At 45.4% G+C, this 19808-nt stretch overlaps 2 protein-coding genes across 5 annotated transcripts in view; one reads left to right on the plus strand and one right to left on the minus strand.

The window, feature by feature from the left end:
• Nucleotides 1–2263, plus strand: part of ttyh3b (tweety family member 3b) — a 26874-nt gene extending 24611 nt beyond the window's left edge. For all 4 annotated transcript variants that reach the window (XM_086212020.1, XM_086212023.1, XM_086212021.1 and 1 more), the window contains exon 15: nucleotides 1–2263. This exon is cut by the window's left edge and continues 1275 nt beyond it. The gene's annotated coding sequence lies outside the window, so the exon portion shown is untranslated.
• Nucleotides 2264–4285: 2022 nt separating this feature from the next.
• Nucleotides 4286–14648, minus strand: LOC147257839 (beta-1,3-N-acetylglucosaminyltransferase lunatic fringe-like). Its single transcript, XM_086212024.1, has 8 exons — nucleotides 14163–14648; nucleotides 10005–10053; nucleotides 9296–9398; nucleotides 9061–9214; nucleotides 8506–8591; nucleotides 8257–8416; nucleotides 8095–8180; nucleotides 4286–7096 (listed from the first exon to the last, which is right to left on the minus strand). The coding sequence occupies exons 1-8, from the start codon at nucleotides 14541–14543 to the stop codon at nucleotides 7042–7044; spliced, it is 1074 nt and encodes a 357-aa protein (XP_086068150.1). The 5' UTR covers nucleotides 14544–14648; the 3' UTR covers nucleotides 4286–7041.
• Between the last annotated feature and the right edge of the window lie 5160 nt (nucleotides 14649–19808).

Consider the following 19808-nt stretch of genomic DNA (forward strand, 5'->3'; position numbering starts at 1 on the left):
CAGAAAAAAAATTGCGAGTACACGTTTGCCAGGTGCTACGTAAGCCCCAGAAGACAATAAGGACAAAGGAGGGATGGAAATGTTTTTATTACTTTGAGGTTTTGTTTTCGTTCAGGGGTGTGATCAGGAACTCAAAATGCAGTTTAAAGAAATCGCTTTCCATTACAATGGAAATCATGTCCCTTTTTAAAAGAACACAACTTTTTTGGAAAGAGGCTTATTTTTCCCTCCTCCCCGGGGCCTTAGATATCCTCCTGTCCTCCGCTGCACCAGAGAGCTGACACCCACAGACCAGCTGACTGCTAGTTAGCTTAGCACAATGACTGATGATGCATGGAAATTAGCATCCCTCCATCAGAAGGCTGCAAATAGTTTCTCCTGTTTTTGCCTGCGTTTGTGTGTAACATCTCCTGTGAAATCGTTTGAATCCATGAGATGTCGGGATGTAAGAATCAAATACGGAACCGGAACTACGTCCCTGACCGGGTGCACTGATTTGACAACCAACACCTCAAATCTTCAGCCAGCAAAGCATTTGTTGACGACTCGAAGAGCACCTGCTGCTACTAATGATGGCCGACTTTGTAGGGAAGGATGAGGAACCTGATCGACTCAAATCAGAAACACATAGAGGAGGAACTACAGCACGAGATATGCTAACCTGCTCATCCACTACCATTCATTTTGCTAAGCTAACTAGCTCGTCTTTGTAGGGCTGTGCCATCCTGCTGCACACCGGGGAGAGACGGGTATCTGTTTTCTTGTGTGCTTCTGGGGGAGACTAGAAAGAAGTGTGTTTCCTGAAAAGCTGTGCTCCTTTGAATAATGTTACATAGAAGTGTTTCTAAATGAGAGACAGTGGGTGTTTTTTTATGTTTCATCACTCGGGATGTGATACTGTGACAAACTGTATTGTATTTTGTTTCTGTTTCTGTGCTGTTTCTACTGCTTTCATTTTCTCAAATGGTGACCTTGGATTGACCTTTCGCCACCAGTATTCTCTCTCTCTCTCTCTCTCTCTCTCTCTCTCTCTCTGTTTTTTACCCACAAGCACAAATTCTCTTCAAGGTGTGAGAATGAAAATTTAAATACACTGCCAGTGGTTTCTCTCCCGCTCCTGTACAGTGTATAAAAACTGTAGTTGTGAACCTGTGTGTACGTGTGTGTGTGTGTGTGTGTGTGTGTGTGTGTGGCCTCACTGCAGCGTGATTGGCTCTAGCTCTAGCTCAGTGTTACTGTGCGTATGTGATCAGTTTGTGTGTGACTGGCGGCAATGATGAGCCAGCCTATCTTAGCCTCTACACGGGCGCCACGCATGTGCTCATACACACACAAATACATGCTGTACAGACACACACATCCAACACACAACACCGCTGCTTATGAAACCCATCTTATCCTCCTTGTTTACATCCACATGTAGATCCGTAGAACCTGCACGCTTTCCCACAGCTGTGACATCACACTCATTGCCATTTGCATTATGGGTGATGTAGGTAGCGACAGAAGAATTTGGAATCTAGTAATTAGACGAGTGAGCAGAGCTCTTAACATCCAACCGCCATTCCTGTACAGCGTTTTAATATCTGAATTAATCAATGACCACCTCTCGTATTAGCGAGACAATCTTACAAGTGTGATTTATTAGGAAGAGATGTCCATTTTATAGTAACAATGCTACCTATGGTCCAGTACGTTACAGTGTTGTTGTTTTTTCAACCATTGATGCAAACAATGTCAAAGATCTGTGGGTCTAGTCACTGATTAATGGCCTTTCATAATGTTTTTAAACTCTCTCAACACTCCTCATATCACCTTTTTTATTTCCCCGTCTTGTAAAAATCAAACTTTAAAGATAAGATAATAGCTAGCTGTTTTGTAGGAGAAGTAAGGCAGGAGCGGCGTTTTTCCTCTCTTATTAATGGTGAATGACTCTCTGTCTTGCAATGTTTTAATAAAACTATTCCAATGCGGTCTGCACACCTGACCTACGGGCGTATTTGAATTCCTGCCTGAGGATTTCTGGCACCGAAACAAACCTGGTCAAAGATCATGCTGTATGTAAAACTTGCAGGACTTGAAATGCACCTCTGTCCAGATGTGGAAGACAACCAATGTTTTCTATTGCTGTTTTTATTTTCTGATGGTTTAACTAAAATATTAATGATGTACATGTCAAATCTGTGGTAATGATATAATTCAACCTGGAATAAATGTTTTAAAAAAAAAAAAGAGAAGAAATTAAAGCAACTTTAACATATCGTTCAAGAGTGTGGCATCTTTTCAATGGGGATGAATCTGCCGAAGACGTCTCGTCTCCTCTTCGTCTTCTTGATGTAACTGGCCATGTCTTTTGCATCATTATCAGCAAACACAAAGTAAATACTTCTGAAGCGTTCCCGCTGGTTTGGTGTGTTGCTTTGACAGACACATGCCGTTCTGCCTCCAACATTTGGAAGTTTGCGTTACATTCCCTGTTGCTGCTGGATGTCGAGGATCATATCGAGGAATCATGGCAACGTTCCGTTTGTAGGACCTCTGCTTGACGTGCAGCTTCTCCCAAACACAGACTCGCCAGTCCAAACCTTGCTGCTGCATTTTGAAGTTTTGTTTCATTTAATTTTCACTGCTCAATGCACCATGCGAACTGCAGGACTATGAGCACTTTATTTGTTCATAGGAATATTTGATTATAGTCAAACAAACGTCGCACAAACCTAAAATAGCTCCTTTTTTGTAAAGAAATAATGAGGCCTCTTCTATCCTCCTCAACCGACCCTGGAAGAGCGAGTCTTTTTGCTGCCATCTAGTGGTCGCAGCAGGTACATCCGCGAACAATTAAATCCAGATTTCACGTGTGAGGCAGCACGAATGCGCTAATAAACAGAAACATCTTGGTGGTGCAGGTTCCTGGCCACGTCCTCTCCATATCCCCTTGGACAGATTAGTTATCAGGGTCTCTGAAAATAGTCTAAACATCGCGGAGACCCCCAAGATCTTTACAACTGATTAAGAAACGGTCCTGTTGAAGGGTCCTAACATCAGGTTTCCCCCCTCCAGGCTGCCTGTGTTTTTATTGTCAACAAAGACACGCACGAAGCATCTGCTCGACACCCATGCATGTTTGACAAGAGTTAATTTTGTGTTCGCACTGGTATAATAGAACAGAACTGCATCATCTGTCTATCAAAATAAAAGACAATAACGTGCCTCCATCCCCGCAGCTGTCTAGAGAGCAGATGGGCTCAATCAACAGAAAAAAAATAAAAATCAAATAAAGGTTCTTAACTGAGTTGCTGGTGCACCGATAAAAGGCTTCTTTTTTTTTTTTTTTTTTAGTGAGGTTGTCATGCCTGTCATGTTATTAATAGACGTACTGGCCATAACCTACTTTTCAAATGTCAGGAACAAGAGGGCAGGGGCTAAAAAAGCTCTGAATAATTTAAACTTAATCTGGTTTTATATTTTTATACACACACACACACACACACACACACACACACATATATATATATATATATATGTGTGTGTGTGTGTATATATATGTATGTGTGTGTGTATATCTATATATACACATATGTGTGTGTTGTGTGTGTGTGTATATCTATATATACACGTGTGTGTTGTGTGTGTGTGTGTATATCTATATATACACATATATATATGTGTGTGTGTTGTGTGTGTGTGAGAGATTAGATGTGAAGCCCACCCTCAAAGTGAAGACACTCCAATTAAAGAGCATTTTTTTGAGCTGAAGGCGGTCAAACTTCAGCCAAACCCGCTGAATACGCTGCGGTTTGTCACCCGGTGCAGTCAAACATCCCGCCAACAGATGTCGCTGTTTACCCGGCAGCGTCTTTCACTCCTTGCACAAAGTCACTACTGTTTAACTGTTATTCTAAGTGTTCCCAATGGTCCATACAGCCTGACATTTCTGAGCTCACTGTAGGAAAGAGGCCAAACACACACACACACACACACACACACACACACACACACACACACACACACACACACACAGTCCACTTATCTATGGTTCTGCCTTTATCTCTCTAGAGCCTTGTGTATGGCTGGATCAGATAAGAGGACTGCTGTTGTTTTAGAATGTGTGTGTGTGTGTGTGTGTGTGTGTGAGTATATTAGCGATGGAATTCTGTGGGTGCAGAGGGGCGGGCAGACAGGAACCAAACTACTCATAAACAAGGTCAGGGGTGAAAGGTCAGAGCTGAACCTCAATTACCCCCCCCCCCAAAAAAAAACCCAAAAACAACAACAACATGCAGGAGAATATTTGGTCAAACATTGTTTTTATTGACTTCGACCATCTTCTCTACATACAGTCCAGATACTGGAGAGAGCATGTAGGCTTTAGAGGCAGCAGTTCATCAGGTACATTCATCTAAAAAGGGACAGGATTTAAATTAATAACTTCCATTAAGCTGTGACGGTTCCTTTCACAGAATAATAGAAGACGACCCAACATGAGTCATTTACCTCAAAAGGGGGTATCTTTGTTACATTACTATAACACTTTAAAAGCAGTCGGAACATCAGTAACAATTATAAACCACCTCATTCTAAAAAGGAAAGACAGTTGACATCCGCCGTTTGTGAAGAACTCTTCTGGCATGTGAACTTCATCCACACAGAGTTTCAAACAGTAACTTAGTGACTTCTTGCTTTCTAGGTTTAATGTGACAAGAATGACTCAGGTCTGTGCAGTAAACATGAAGCCACCGCTAGCAGAGATGCAGCTCAGTTATATGAAGCCACTGTTCATGTCCTGTTAGCTTAGCTACGTAAAGCCACTGATGCCAGGCACCTAGCCTAGCTATATTGGTGCCTTCGGCCGGGGTGGTGTTTACCGTGTTCATGAGAAGGAACGCAACCCCCTGAATCGCATTCATAACGTTGTAGGTTGTGTTTTTCGGAAAGCTTCAGTTACAAAACGTATTTGATGAGGTTTTTAGAAGTGGTGGAACCCATGGACACGTTTTTAGGTACCATTTACTGTTTTATCTTCGGCATTTTAAAACTCACCTGGTGAAAATGTTATAATAAACCAGCTAGACGATTTATTCTTCTTCTCCTCATTTGCTTCAGTTACATTACAAGCTTGTTAACCCTGTTGCTTCTCGGCGGCTGGAAAAACGTTAGCCTTTATGAAGCCGCTTATAGAGGCCCGTTAGCTTAGCTGTGTAAGGCTACTTCCTGAAGCCCGTTAGCTTAGCTTTAAGAAGCCACTGGTGGGAGCCAGTTATCTTAGCTTAGCTTAGAACATAGACTTGAAACGGGAGCCTGGCTGCCAAAACAAAATAAACTCCACCAACAGAACCTATAAGTCTCACTTATCAGTCTACTTGTGTGTCTGATGTGAAGTGAGCGGAATTATAAAATGATAACTTGGGGTTTTAGATGCGATTATTTTACACTTTCTGCTCATCCAGGCTAACCAGATGCCAACTACAGCAGCTGACAGCTGCTATGGCTCCATATTTATTACACAGACATACAAGAGACACTAACTGTATCTAAGTCTTGGCAATGGACTGAACAAGAGTATTTCCCTCGACGCTGAAGGGTTCCTTTTTATCATGTGATGAATGTCAAACAGTTGTTTGCTCCCCGTCCTTTAGAGGTTGAATACATACTGAATACTGACAAGTAAAAAAACTTCACATCGGGAGTCTGGATTCTGCAATAAAGCTTTCATCAGTACCCTCAGCTGTTGGCTTCAATTTGGAGATGCTGAAAAATAGTGAATTAATGATTCTCTTGTCTGCATTTCTGCGTTTGTTCAGACACATGGAAAGGAATCATCTGCAGAGAAGGAAGTGGGCAGAGGCCAGTGAAAACAAGAGGACGACTATTCATCACAGTTACCGCTACTGCTAATCAAGGCTGACTCTGTAAGAGAGGATGAGCTGGATTAGTTCTGGATAAACTGGGATCCTGAACCTTATATATTTAAATCAGAGTACACTGGGGAAGAACTGCAGGCTTCCAATGCGCGGGCAACACTTTAAAGGCTTTCCATTTAAAGTTTTACCTTCAGTTAAAGCGGTTTCGCTTAAAATGATCACGACTCGTAGCAAAAAACAAAAAAACAAGATGCAATCATGCCAAATTGCCCCGTAAAGCCTCAACATTACATGCAAATGTTAAATTTAATTCTAAAGCAAATGGAACTAGTAAACAGAATCTAATAAATGAGATGGAGCTGGCAAAGGACGGCTGCAGCTAATGGATATTGAGCCCAGACAGCGGAAAGATAAGAAAGCTCTTCACTGGGTGCCAAGATGTCTTAAAAATAGCCACAGCAGAGAGGATTACGCTCAAAAAGAACTGGATATATGACATTATATTCCAAACACACTGCATGGCAGACGCCTTCAGTCTGTAAGGCAGGATGGGAAGTCTGTGGTCGCAGGAGAAGTGGTGAGTGTTGTTTACGTACGAAAAAAAGAGAGAGAGAAGAATGGAAACGCGGGGCTACTGGGAGCTGTTGAAACCCGTCCAACTCTCTCACCTCTGCACAGCAGGTCCATGGCTGTGGGAAGTGGGTGTGAACGATCGTGGGCTTCGGAGCGTTTATCAAAAGCAGTTCGACCACCTGACACATGCCGACCCCTCTAAGCTCCTTGGATTTACGGGAACCACGAGATGTTTCAACCCAGCCAAATTCAAGTTTTGTGAGGATTTCAGCCGAGGGAAAGATGTCTCTGCATTATTTTACCCGCCCCGGAAGTTGAGAGTCTTCTCTTTCTGTTGCAGTTTGTTTTGTTTTTTGTTTTTTTTCTGCCTTTTGACACCCAAGCAACTGTTCACAGGGTCAGAGGTCGCATGTCAAACTAATAGAAACAGTATTCCTTCCTAAAGAGTTGGTCAGGCTACCGTGGAACTTGTGGACATCCTCCATCTTCACTGCTGCTGAGGGCCCTCTCTTATTCCCGGATGATTTTAGCTTCCATCTAGAGGAAATCCAGAACATTCTGACCCCCCCTCCCACACCACCACCCCCCCCAGTCTATGTCTCTGGAGTCACTGGGGGCACCAAGGAGTCTCTTTGTGCAGCAGACAATGGACAGACCTGAACCTGAGAAAAAGAGGGAAATAAATGTCACAATGCCGGGAAGCCGCCAGTTGGGAATTTCAAAACAAGACGATGAATACAATAAAGTGTTTGCGCGCGCGCACACACACACACACACACACACACACACACAATGAACAAAGCCAGGAAACTTGTCACAAAAGTAAAACAACATGACACGATGTACTTTCATAAAGACCAATTGTAGTACACATGTTTTAAATCCAAGGTTGTTGGTTTTTTTTGTGTCCTGAAGTAGACAAACCGAGCATCAAGCTTTGTGTCGCAGCTTTACAAAAACACAATGCGCTCGGTGTTTGCCGAGGTATTTGGACTGGATTGAGACGATTGCAACAGAATGGCGAGAGCGTGTTTTAGCTGCGGCGCCCAGAAACGTTTGAACCAGAGTCGACTTCCGGAAAAGAAAAAAAAAAAAAACACACAACAACAACAACAAAACAAAAAACACGCAACCTGACGCGTCGCTGCAGTCACCAGGCACGAAAGCCAGAGACTTGAATATTACTTTTGTTGCGTGATGTAGTATAAATTCACATGCTGGGGCGGCGTAACACTGGCGTTGTTTGGTTCTGGGTAAAAAAAAAAGCAACGTGCCATAACAATGGGCATCGTGTTTCACAATGATACTGCGGCATCTCTCTGTAGAAGAAAGTCCCAGCTGTCTAATAAGAAGCAGAGATGACGAATGAGCCCGGTTTAAAACACAGTGACAGGAGAACAAAAGAGGGGTGTTAAATTTATACATGGGAAAATTGAAAGGATGGTTTGAATGATTCTAAAATCCAAATCAGTTCACCGCAGGAAAATGGACAAAGCCTCCGGATACATCGACTGAATTAGTGAGACCGAGGAGGCGACCACGGGGTTACGATGGCTGCTTTCTATTGTTCTTTGTTTCTGTGGGCATTGCATTTGTTACACTTTAAAAACTTTTCGCATTCAAACATCAATAACAACTCAGTAACTCAAAACATCATCACCTCGTTGGATCTTCGGGTACTGAGAACGGTCCTTTCAGGTTGACCGTGTTCCGGCGGTTCTCCACGGTGCCGTAACTGAGAGTCACCTGATGAAAGGACGGCACGCTTTAATCCACGGGACCTGGTTGATGTGTGTGTGTGTGTGTGTGTGTGTGTGTGTACCTGGTTGTGTATGTCTGACACCAGCCCCAGGTTCTCCAGGTGGGAGTGGAACAACGCTGAGCGAATGAGGCTCACGCCAAGCAGCGCTTCGATGATGTAACCAACAGTGCAGTCGTCAGGGAGGCGAATGTGTTCAGCCGTCGCCATGAAAGCGCCATCACTAAACAGAAGAAGATTGGTGACGGAGTTGAAACGGCAACCCGCTCACCCACCCTCCACCCACCCAGGGGTCACCGAGGGTCTGTCTACCTGGCCCAGGGCTTCATCTTGAGAGCGAGGCCACGGCTCAGACAGAATCCTGCTCCTCCCGTAGCGAACCAGAAACGCACCTGCTTCTAAACACACACACACACACACACACCATTATGAAGAAGGATCAGATGACTTGGAACCAAATCTGTACTTGGTAGGGGCGCACACGCTTTCTAATAGCAAAACACAGCGGCTGAAAAACGGAAATAGACGGCGCATTAACAGGGTCTGGTGAGGTGAATTGCATTTCCTTTACAGAGAAACCTTCCACGTGTGGTGGAAGATTGTGGTTTCGATGACAATGGAACCTTCTACAATGCTAACCGCACATTACTGAGCCTTGCGCTCGAGGCAAACGTCTCCCCTGCGTCTGACTTTCATTGCTCTTTTCCTCAAATACAAAGTATCACCCTTTTGACAGCACACCAATATTTCATGAATCGCTGTTTCTTAGGAAGCCGGATTCAGAGTTCTGCTCAACAGTCCACACTTGCAGACACGGTCAAAGAACACAGGGGTGTAAACCCGGGTCACCAACGTCCTCAAGTTTACCATCTCGTTGGTGCCGAGTCTCTCCGTTGCCTCTATCGGTCTCTCCAGGCTCGGACGGCCGATGTACACGTCCTGGGTGTGGCTGTACTGAGACAAGAGTTTCAGGAGGGAGTCCACGTTCAGGTAGTTGTCATCATCCACGTGACAGAACCACCTGCAAGGCAGGATGCTCACCGTGAGTAACCAAGACATGACAGGCTGCTGCGTGACTCTGTGTGTGTGAACGGCATCTTACTTCTTGCCCGTGTTAATGAAGGTGTTGTACTCCAGAGCCATTTTACAGGACAGAGCCTGACGATTGTGCGCCGCTGAGCAGTTGGTGTTGATGAGCCGGGATCCTGCAACGCAACAGCAAACCGCAATGAGTCGCCGAGCGTGACGCCGTTCGAGTGGTACAACACGGAATAAACAGAGCCAAACTGTTGGTGTCAGATGATTCGATGATGAACGAGTGTGTCATAACTGACACAGCGGGAAGTGTGAAAACGGCACGTCAGAATTGTAACCCTTGGATTATCAATCTGCTGAGAGTTGACCAAATACTTCCACTTACATAAATCAGAATTTGTACGGTTGGTAGTTTAGGAATCAGCCCCAAGAACCCAGCGTCAGCCGGGATGATGCGGCTTTCAGACAATACTGGTTAGCGAGAGCGCTTCAAGGGGATTCTAGTTCCTGGATTGCAACTTCTCACACAAGTGAGTTGTAAAAATATATGAGTGAGAGCAAGAGAGAGAGAGAGAGAGATTCATAGTGAAACAGGTCCATGAGTGTGATGAGAAAAGCCCGCAGATTAAACTGGAATAACTTCCTGCCCTTCATGGAAACACCATTTTGTCCACTCAGCAGCCTGGTTCCTGCCTTCCTGCCTCTCACACTGCAGATAACGCTGCTGCTAATCAGCAGAACCGCTGAGAGAGAGAGAGAGAGAGAGAGCAGCTCACCCATCCTCTTCCTCAGCTCTTCATCCTCTCCATCAGTGAAAACGTACGTCTGTAAAAAAAAAACAAAAAAAACAAACCCAAAACAATAAAAACACAGCGACAAAGTTATTCCAGCAGTTTAAAAAATAAAAATCCAGAAGAGAACAGAAAACACAGTATCGTTCATACATGATGGCTTACATTGGGACACACACACACACACACACACACACACACACACACACAGGTAAGCCTTGTGTCTATCAGCAGCAACGCAATCATTAATCATTTGCAACCCCGTTAAGTGTGTGTGTGTGTGTGTTTATGATGAATGATGGGGTCACTGTGCACTCAGGAAGCCGAAGCAGACCCCTTGACTTTCCACAGGAAGTACAACCCCCCGGTGTAACAGTCCGTAAACAGGCTGCTCTGTATTCCAGGACAATAGATTTATTTCAAATGAAACAATGGAGATTACACCGCTGATTCTCAGCTGTCATCAAAGGCTCCCTACATCCCTGCTGGTGGAGTAAACTGGTCCGGTGATGCTCCTGTTGGTCTACACCAGTCACAAGCTGGAAGCTGTGAGCCAAAAGTCCCGGGAAATTTTCACTTTGCAGGTCAGATGATCTGCGGACCAGCCAGAATAAGAGGAGACAGTCATGCTAGCAGCTCTGTGACGCTACGGTGGCTCGGAGCGAGCGCCCACACGCTGACGCGCAACCATTAAAGCCTCATTTACAAACCAGTTTTTGTCCCCTGGTCACGGTTTCACTTTAGATCCAGTTTGCTGAAGTACAGAGGCGGTCAATGTCCTCCTGCTGTCTGACTGCACCCCCTCAGAGAGAGGAGGCTCAGGGCTTCCTCTGTGCTGCCCGCCGGGAGTGAACCACAATTTCAGCCATAAATCTCTGGTCTGGTTTGATCACCTCCTTGCACCAGGAAGAGCGAGCGAGAGAGAGAGAGAGAGAGAGAGAGAGAGAGAGAGAGAGAGAGAGAGAGAGCAACCAGCTGTGAGCTTTTGTTTAAAATTTTTTTGAGCCCTTTAAGCCCCTTGAGAGACGTTGACTTCTGCATGCGAGTGTTAACGTGTGTTTGTGTGTGTGAGAGAGAGAGAGAGGTACCAGCGTGAGCCACACTGGGAAAGCTGGGAGGAAGAGGACGGGGTCAAAGGGAGGGGAAAATGTGGTTTTGGTGGAAGGATTGTGGGTCGCAGTTCAGGTTTTACAGCACAGGAAACTGTGGCAACAACAACAACCACTGAGGACCAAGGCAAGAGAACGTGATGAGAGTGTGTGTGTGTGTGTGTGTGTGTGTGTGTGTGTGTGTGTGTGTGTGTAAGCATAGGACTTAAGCAACTTTCAGGAACATAAACCAGGGTTGGGACCAGCTAACTGGGAATGACATGCAATTGGGAACACAAGTCAGATTCCCTGTTGGAAAAATGGGGATTTTTGGGATCTGGGATTAAGGTTTGGGTTATGAAATCAGGGTGATCCAGGGACACCCCCTGCCTCTTCCAGTGACTGGCCAGCTGAAGCGGGGGGGGGGGGGGGGCACAGGTTCGGGTTATCCTTGTAGTCCAAGCGTCTCCGTGGGTTCCCTTAACCAGAAGTCGGCTGGATTTCTACATGGATTTATGGATTATTGCTGAAAATAAACCCTGTGGCGCCGTGTATGAGACTTAGAAGATTTGTTTGGGAAGATAATCTCCATAATTATACACAATGTTTATGATTTTTGAAGCATTACAGCAACCATCAGGAGTACAATGCTAACGCTATGAAGGAACTCCACTGTGGACGCCTGCCCCCAACTGGATTTGTGTGTTTTATGTCCGTGACAACCTTTGGTTCAGCCACTTGATAGAAACCTCCATCTTTAAAGACACAGAAACAATTCAAAACTCAAAAGCGTGGTTACTGACTGACATATTCTATACAGCAGAACTAAATATTGTAATATCTCATGTGTACCACCACTTTATTACAACCACTTTACTGAAAAACCATGCTAGCAGTCACACGGCGCTGGCGTTCAACGATGCTGACTTGCTTCCACGTTTATAGACTCATTCCCACGTCACCCCCCTGGGGAGAATGAATGAGCTGCTAACGGTCCCGTCTCCCCCCCAGGGAGAGGGTAGAAGGTACTGACCTGAAAATGCTCAAGAGGAGATCCCCGTCTACTCAGACTCAAGTCTGAAGGAGAAACACGCCCAAAATGTCAGAGGTCACAGGATCGGAGGCAGGGTTTAGCAAGTAGTGGTTCAGGTTAGGCTCCAGGAAATTACTGGAAGTCTATACAAATATCCCCCAAGTAACTAAAGTCAATGTGTGTGTGTGTGTGTGTGTGTGTGCGCGCGCGAGTGTTTGAGAGCTAGAGACGCGCGCACACGTTTACTCTTGTGATCACATACGTTTTCAAATTCCCATGAGAAATCATGTGAGTTCCCAGGGCATTTACGTCTGTGAAGGTAGCAGTGTGAGAACATGTGTGTGTGTGTGTGTGTGTGTGTGTGTGTCGCTACGTTTCGATGATTCAGCAGTCTGAAAGTATAGAGGTGTGTCAGAGAAAGCAGGTAGGATTACAGACCCGAGCGTGAGAGCACATGCAAGAATGCGTCACACACACACACACACACACACGATTTCCCCTGCACCGGCTTTGTTTACGTGTCAACAGATGAGATGTGGATGAGCTCTTCTTCAAACACAGAGGTTGAAGTGGAAATCCTAGCGGTGGTGGCGGCGGCGGCGGTGGTGGTGGTGGTGGCAGCGCTGCGATCCACGGTCACGGCTGCATCTGATTAAGAGCTTTGAAGCTGCTGGGTGCAGCTGCCATGTGTTTTATGGCAACAAACCCATCTTTGAATCTTTAGACTCGGACATAAAAATCTGACAGTTTATTCGGGTTGAATGACAAATAGTCAACCGTTCACCGGCATCTCTGGATGAGCTGTTAACCCTTCAGATGCCAGGACTGCTGCTTCAATCCTGGACTGGCAGAAGAGCACCGACACCACAACAGAATCCAAAATAGCTCGGAAGAGTCCAGCATCTAAGGCTGCATAAGGAATAGCTGGTTGTTCCGGCTAAAGGAGTTAGCATCAGGGTGTTCTCATGTTCCACCAGCCGGAACTCCTATTTTTGACCTGGTCGGTGGGTCTTCAGGCAGCTTTCCTTGGGTCAAGTCTAGTTAAGTCCTTAATTCAGACTCACCAGTTGCACCTCCTGAACTCTGGAAGTGGTTTAAAAAGGCAAAAGTTTAAGTTTTGGGGTTTTTTTTTGTTGTTGTAATTTTCCTACGATCTGTCAGGACTTTCCCTGTTCTTTCAGCGCAGCATCTAAGGGAGCTAACAGCAGCTAACGGACCCGGCATGTGGCTGAAACCCGTCTCATTCCACTGTTACGATATTCAAATGTAGCTTAGATGAACTGAGTAGCTTTTATGGTTACATTTAAGATTCAGATTCTGGTATTTAAAAGAGTTTTGCCTGGCCGACTGATTCTTTTCCATCTACCAGCCACTTTGGCAGGTGAGTCAAGAAAAAAGAAAAAGGTTGATTTCAATCCCTGAAACTGCACACACTTTAACAACGACGGCTCAACTTTTTTATGATGTTTTATTCTGGTTTCAGGCTACAAACCTTTCAACCAACCACTAGTTTAGTTGCATTTGAAACACGACTACGTCCCACTGAGCTTCTTTCCTCTCCACCTACTTGGATTACGGTCAGATTAGCGGCAGCGTGTCTGTTAGATCTTTAGATTCCCTCTCATACACTACAAAGGCCTTTATCTCTGTTTTACAGTTGAGCAGCCACTGCATCAAAGAGCCGGTCAGTCTCACTCCACCTGGTTTATAACCTGCAGTGGCAGCAGGGAGATGAAGGGGGCGGGGGGGTCAAAGGTCTAATCTCCATGACACTCCTAAATATAGAAATAATCCTGATTTGATTTGGATAAAACTTCCCTCTGTCAGGTGACATTTCTCATTTGATACCTGAGTACCATGACATCAGCTTATAAAATAAATTCATTTAAAAAAAAATCACAAAAACGGGAAGTCACAACTAACTGGTAAAATGACGACAAGAGGCTGTGAGTTTGCATCTCCTGTTACACCAGGGTCATAATCTACACGCTGATATCGTCTGTTCTCCAGCTCAAGCCTCACCTGCTGCATGTTCCTGGAGATCCAAGTATCCAGCAGCAGCTCCAGTCTCTCTCGGTGATACCTCCCGGTGGTTTTCACGGCTAGGAACAGGTCAGTAGGGGAGAGATCCTCCACCGGTGCAGGCGGGACGCTGCCCCGAAGGGGGCCGTTAATCGATCGTCTGTCACGGGACAATCTCCTGAAATACGCCGAAAAAACTTTCCCACTGGAGGCAGAAGCGGCAGCGGCAGCGGCAGCAGCTGGAGGATCTTGCAGGGCTCCGCTGCTCGGGTGCCCTACAGAGACGAGGAGCAGCCCGGTCAGCAGCAGACAGGTGACCGCGGCGGCAGCAGCGCGGGGTCCCGCCGGGCCGGAGGGGCGTCTGGACGCGGGCTTCCACATTGTGACGGTGTGGATGAACTCACAGCTCCGCTCAATGACAGAGTTCACATGTCTGCGCACACGGAGGGTCACGGTGGCGGGTGTCCGTCCCGGACAGCGGATCGACCCTCCAACTTGCTCGCAGGCAAAATATAAACTCCACCGATGGGCGGGGCCAGCCAGCGTGGAGCCAATGAGCTGTTTGAGCGCTCTCTGTGGGCGGAGCCAGACACATAGGAGGCGGGTCTGTCTGTCTCATCGAGGCGGCTTTGAAAGTGTTACAGAGTGACACATGGTAAGAGAGAGGGAGCCAGGATAACTAGAGAAGATGTTTGAGTCAGGAGTTGACGAAGGAATCATGAGGTGAAGTCAGACAAACCTAAATGAACCAAAGTACCAGTGTAAGTTAGCGAGACACCACAGAAAACCTGCTCTTATCTTTTTTTTTATCTTCAATGGTACGGAAAAATATGTTTGAAAAAATATTCTGATACAACATTTCTGCAAAGAGCGTAAATTATGATTTCAGTACTGTGTGGGAAAACGCCTGGTTTCCCTCAGTCAGCAGTAAGTTAGGGACACTGTCGAGGTACCTTAGGCGAAAGACTAGTTTCTGTTACACATGCGCTGTTTTAAAATAATTAAAAAAAACACACAAATGAGTCATTTTCTCTTTGCAAGAAAAAAAAAGTATCTCAAGAGACGTCCTGCTTAAAAGACAAGGATAAATCGAGCAAACAATTAAAACGCCTATGTAGAGGGCTGCACCTCTTACAAGCCCCCCAGTGATGGTGGAGCTAAAATGCATATTTAAAGATGCTTCTTCTTCTTCTTCTTCTTCTTCTTCTTCTTCTTCTTCTTCTTCTTCTTCTTCTTCTTCTTCTTCTTCTTCTTCTTCTTCTTCTTCTTCTTCTTCTTCTTCATCTTCTTGTGTAATGCGGATGTTAAATCAGGGCATTTGGAGATGAAAGTGTCCTCTGTGTGGAAGCAACAGATGACAGATGTTGAAGAAGACCGTGACATTGGAGTGTATGTAGTGCTGCCAACCACACACACACACACACACACACACACACACACACACACACACAGATGTGCCAAGGAGCCAGGTTCCAGATCCACCAACCATCTGAAGAATGTTTCCTCTCTAATAATGTGCGGTTTGTCTGCGCTGCATATCTGTGCTGCTGATCCCTCCAGCTAAGTCGGGATAATGTTACATTTCAGAAAATATACAAGTGCCACACCAGCGCCGAGAGTCCGTTTGGGTCGCGTTTGAAGAGAAAAAAGTCTGATCACAGCGGGAAACACATCCTCTCACAGAAGACTGCTGTGCTGTTCCTCCAACTCAGGGTCCACTTACCAGCTTTGAACCATCACATGGCCTCCATCAGTGTACATGAAAAGCTAATAAGAGGATATTTAGTCTGGAATGAGTTGAGGATAATATGTCCTAACAATTAGAGATAAGTCCGTCCACTGACGAGGAGGCTGATTTTACGTGAAAGGTCCAGAAAAAGCGGCCCTGAAGTGGGTTTTGTGTGTGTGTGTGTGTGTGTGTGTGTGTGTGTGTGTGTGTGTGTGTGTCTACTTTTTGTGTTTGAGGTATTTTGGAGATTTGGAAACTTTGGATCGCCGCTATGATTCCAGAGTGTCAGACGACTTTCTGTTGTCCAGCAGGAGTCTGTAAAGACGGATTCATGGGAGTCACTGCTGCCAAGATGTTGAAGTCAGCCAGTACTCAAGTCTACATTCCCTCTCTGGGACACCAGGACTTTTTTTTTATTGTATTCTGGCACTTCTTACGAGCTGCTAGGATTCTAAAACTGCATTACCCAGGGAGCTGATGGCCACATCAGCGGAAGCGAGCAGTGCAGCTCATTGTGAGGCGGGAATACTGCAGTGCTATCGTACTTCACCTTCATCTTTATAAAAGCACCCAGAGACACACGGGGGGACGGCCCTGCGTGTAGAAGCATGGACCTGGCCTGGACCAACACTACTGACATGATTATAAATGAAAGGAATTCTTCATTGCCACTTGTAAACCGTGGATTTCACGGAGCAGTGAGAGGCTGCATGCACGTTTGTTGACGGTGGGGAGGGTGGAGGAAACTCAAGCCGCTGCAAGAGAACACACAAGGGCCGCAGAAAAATCACCTGGGATGTTAGGATAAAAAGCAATATGTCTAGTAATTGAACTGTTGTTACTCTAAAACGCCGCAAATTGTTTGACAAATGGTTGAATGCTGGAATAATCACGTCGGTGGTGGAAGAAGACGATGAAATTCTCATGTAACTGAGACAACTGGGCTTGTTGAGATGTGAAAATAAAATTAAAAAAAAAAAACAACTCATAAAATGAAACCATGTAGGCTCAGATTCTCACGGGCTTTAGTTTCGCCAAGACCCGGAATATTTTGACTCTCCCGCGCTCAACAAAAACCTGCACCAACACAAATCACAACACCGTTGCAGCAGGTCGAAGACGAGAAAAGAAAAAAAAAGAAAAGAAAATTGTTTTAGTTTTGTTCCCAACACCGACATATGGTGACCCCCAGAAATGACCCTGCGAGCTCTGTGGAGACCCTAACCCTCAGGTTGAGCACATACACAGGTATGTTGTGAACAGTGGTGATACTTCCAAGTATCTTTTATGCTCTGTAGAAATTCAGAGTGTATTGATTTGATCAGCTGACGCTGGGCGATGCACATGACAGTCTGGGACTGGGGGGGGGCAGGTTGCTTCGCCTTCGCTTTGTGTGGTAACTGAACACAAATCAAGTGATCGGAGTGATCAATGATCACTTTGTATTGAGGATTTGTGAGTGTTTCTCCCTGCACTTCTTATCACATGAGGCAGATTTGCTGCTCTGAGTGAGGAAACTCCACCAATAACAAATAATAACAGACACTGGGAGCGTTGGGAGGAGGAGGAGGAGGAGGAGGAGGAAGAGGAGAGCTAAACCAGACTTCTGTCCGTCTTTGTCACGAAGACTCCTTCAAAGCAAAGATTGGCTTAGCGCCTCAACTTTCATCCTGGAGAGAACAACAGCTGAGCCGCACATGCGCTCGCACCTCTCACGCACGATAGCTTCGACTTCCTCTCAGAGCGTCCCAGCGCCGGGGCGGTGGGAGCCGAGGCCGTGTTTGAGTGTATCTGGGAATGTTGTGGTTGTTAAATGGATGCGGATTAAAGCCTCTCAATTTATATTCTTGTCTCAAGTTGTGTTGATGTGTGTACTGCTGACTTTCCTCTTTGTGTGTGTGTTTAGAGCCATTTCATCAACAGTAATGTGCAAGGACGGTTGAGCTCCTCTCTCTCTCTCTCTCTCTCTTTCTCTCTCTCTCTTTCATCTGTAAAAATCCCCTCATTTTCCCTCTTAATCTCCTCTCTTTGATTCCTTCTCCTCCACTTCTGTCTTTGTTTTCCCTCCCTCTCTTTGCCTTTCTCCATCTTGTTTAATCCCTTCACCAATATGTTGCAGGATTCAGAGTGCAAGGTCACAGTTTTCCAGGCCTCAAGTTGGGACTTTTTTTTTTTTTCTCCCCCCTCCCGCTTCCTCTCGCCCTCTGAGCACCACGCAGGAACACAAACAGAGGAGAGTCCTTTTCATCTCCACGTGTAAATTAGTCCGATATCAGCTCCTGCTTTAATGTGGTCGTTCAAAGAAATAAAGCCACTATAAAGCAGTGATTGAGAGCTGAAGAACAACAACAGCAACAACAAAAACACAGATGTTTTCATGCCTTCTTCTCGCCGGAGTGAGGGATGGGGCTCAGACCACATCTCCAGCCGAGGACGATGACTGAACTCTGTGGCTACTGTGGCGTCAGTCCCAGTGTCAGGAGATGCTGCTGCTCCTCAATGTGATACTGATTAAAGGTTTATTCCTAAAATAACACAAGGAAACAATCGATATGTTTGTGCGTGTGTGTTTCAACTTAAATCTTCTCTTGGAGAAAGACACGGTCCTTCCGCTGGCTTGGCTCGGAGAGTTTGGGTACATTCACTGACGCTGAGTCGGAGCAAAAATAACATTTTGATGACAAAATAGGCAAATATGACCTTTGACCTTTGACTGCCAAAATCAATTCAGCTCATCCTTACGTCTCAGTGGAAGTTTGTAGCAAAGTTGGAGAAATTCCCTCGAGGCATTCGGAGGCGTAAAACACCCTCATGCTGCTAAAAGTAAATAAATAAATAATTTCAAAAAAGATTTTAACTGCGTTAAGTTTTATTGTCTTTTTTTCTTTCAAAAAAGGAAGAAAACGCCTTTTCCACAAACACTCTGAGGAAGCAGCCATTTAACCCCTTGACTGATTAGCGGTTCCCTCTCTGAGAGAGGAGGCTGTTTCATCTGCAGGATCCTCACTGGTATTCAAAGACTTTGACAAATAGTGGCAAATTGTGAAAAAAAAAAAAAAGAAAAAAGGAATGGAAACCTGACTAATGAGAGTCCAGAACCTCAGATCAAACGCAGAGATCGAGCCCCACCAGCGGCTTGCAAAAGGTTTCTTGAACATCTTGATCTTCTTTCTGCTGCAAGCCAGGCCGCCGCCACGGTTACAGCAGCTGCTGTGAATCCCGGCTACCAGCCACTGCAGGAAAGAGCCGCCAACTCTTCGAAGGCACTTTTCAGTCCAAAGACGCAAATCTAGTTACGACCTTTTCGTCTAAGATGCAGCTTTACATTGAACGAGATATGAGTCAGAGCATCGGCCATTTTGAGTGACAGGAAGCCTGTAGCAACACTCCTGTTTGAGCGTGTGTGTGTTTTGTGTGTGTGCGTAGAGAGACAGAGAGAAAATAAGGATAATGTTTTACGGGAAACAATGTGTTTTCAATCTCAACAAAGGCAGGCAAATGTCTGTGAACCAGACAAGAGTGAAGTCAGCGACTCACTTTCGTTATGGGCCTGTGAGATGAAGCCCGTGTTGCTGTTACTCATACTGTGCTTGTTTATTTTGGCGCGCTGCTCCTGCCACGGATTTGCATGCACCCCGACAACACATACGTATGTGTCAGATTGTGCGTCTCGATCGGGAAAAGTGTCCTATAACTTTTGATGCCAATTTGCACCCAATTAATTACAATTAAAACTACAAGTGACGTCTGCCATCGACTTGTGAACGCACAGCCTGCCAGGTCACAGGACCATTCAAAATTTCCCCAGGGGGAATTTTCTACTATTTTAACATCCACTTTCCTCTTCTTACCATTTCCAGCGGGACATCCACTGATTGAAAAGACTGAAGGAAATCAAATTTGTTGAAATACGTGCT

The sequence above is a fragment of the Aulostomus chinensis genome, chromosome 8, assembly GCF_037954235.1.
Source record: "Aulostomus chinensis isolate RoL2024-O1b breed Wild chromosome 8, RoL_Achi_v1.0, whole genome shotgun sequence".
Classification (NCBI taxonomy): Eukaryota; Metazoa; Chordata; class Actinopteri; order Syngnathiformes; family Aulostomidae; genus Aulostomus; species Aulostomus chinensis.

Coding starts and splice junctions, on each gene's coding strand:
- LOC147257839 (XM_086212024.1), bottom strand. CDS start 14,543: ATGTGGAAGCCCGCGTCCAGACGCCCCTCCGGCCCGGCGGGACCCCGC. Junction 10,054..14,162: donor TCTCCAGGAACATGCAGCAG/GTGAGGCTTGAG, acceptor TTTTTTTTACAG/ACGTACGTTTTCACTGATGG. Junction 8,592..9,060: donor GACTCGGCACCAACGAGATG/GTAAACTTGAGG, acceptor GTGTGTGTTTAG/AAGCAGGTGCGTTTCTGGTT.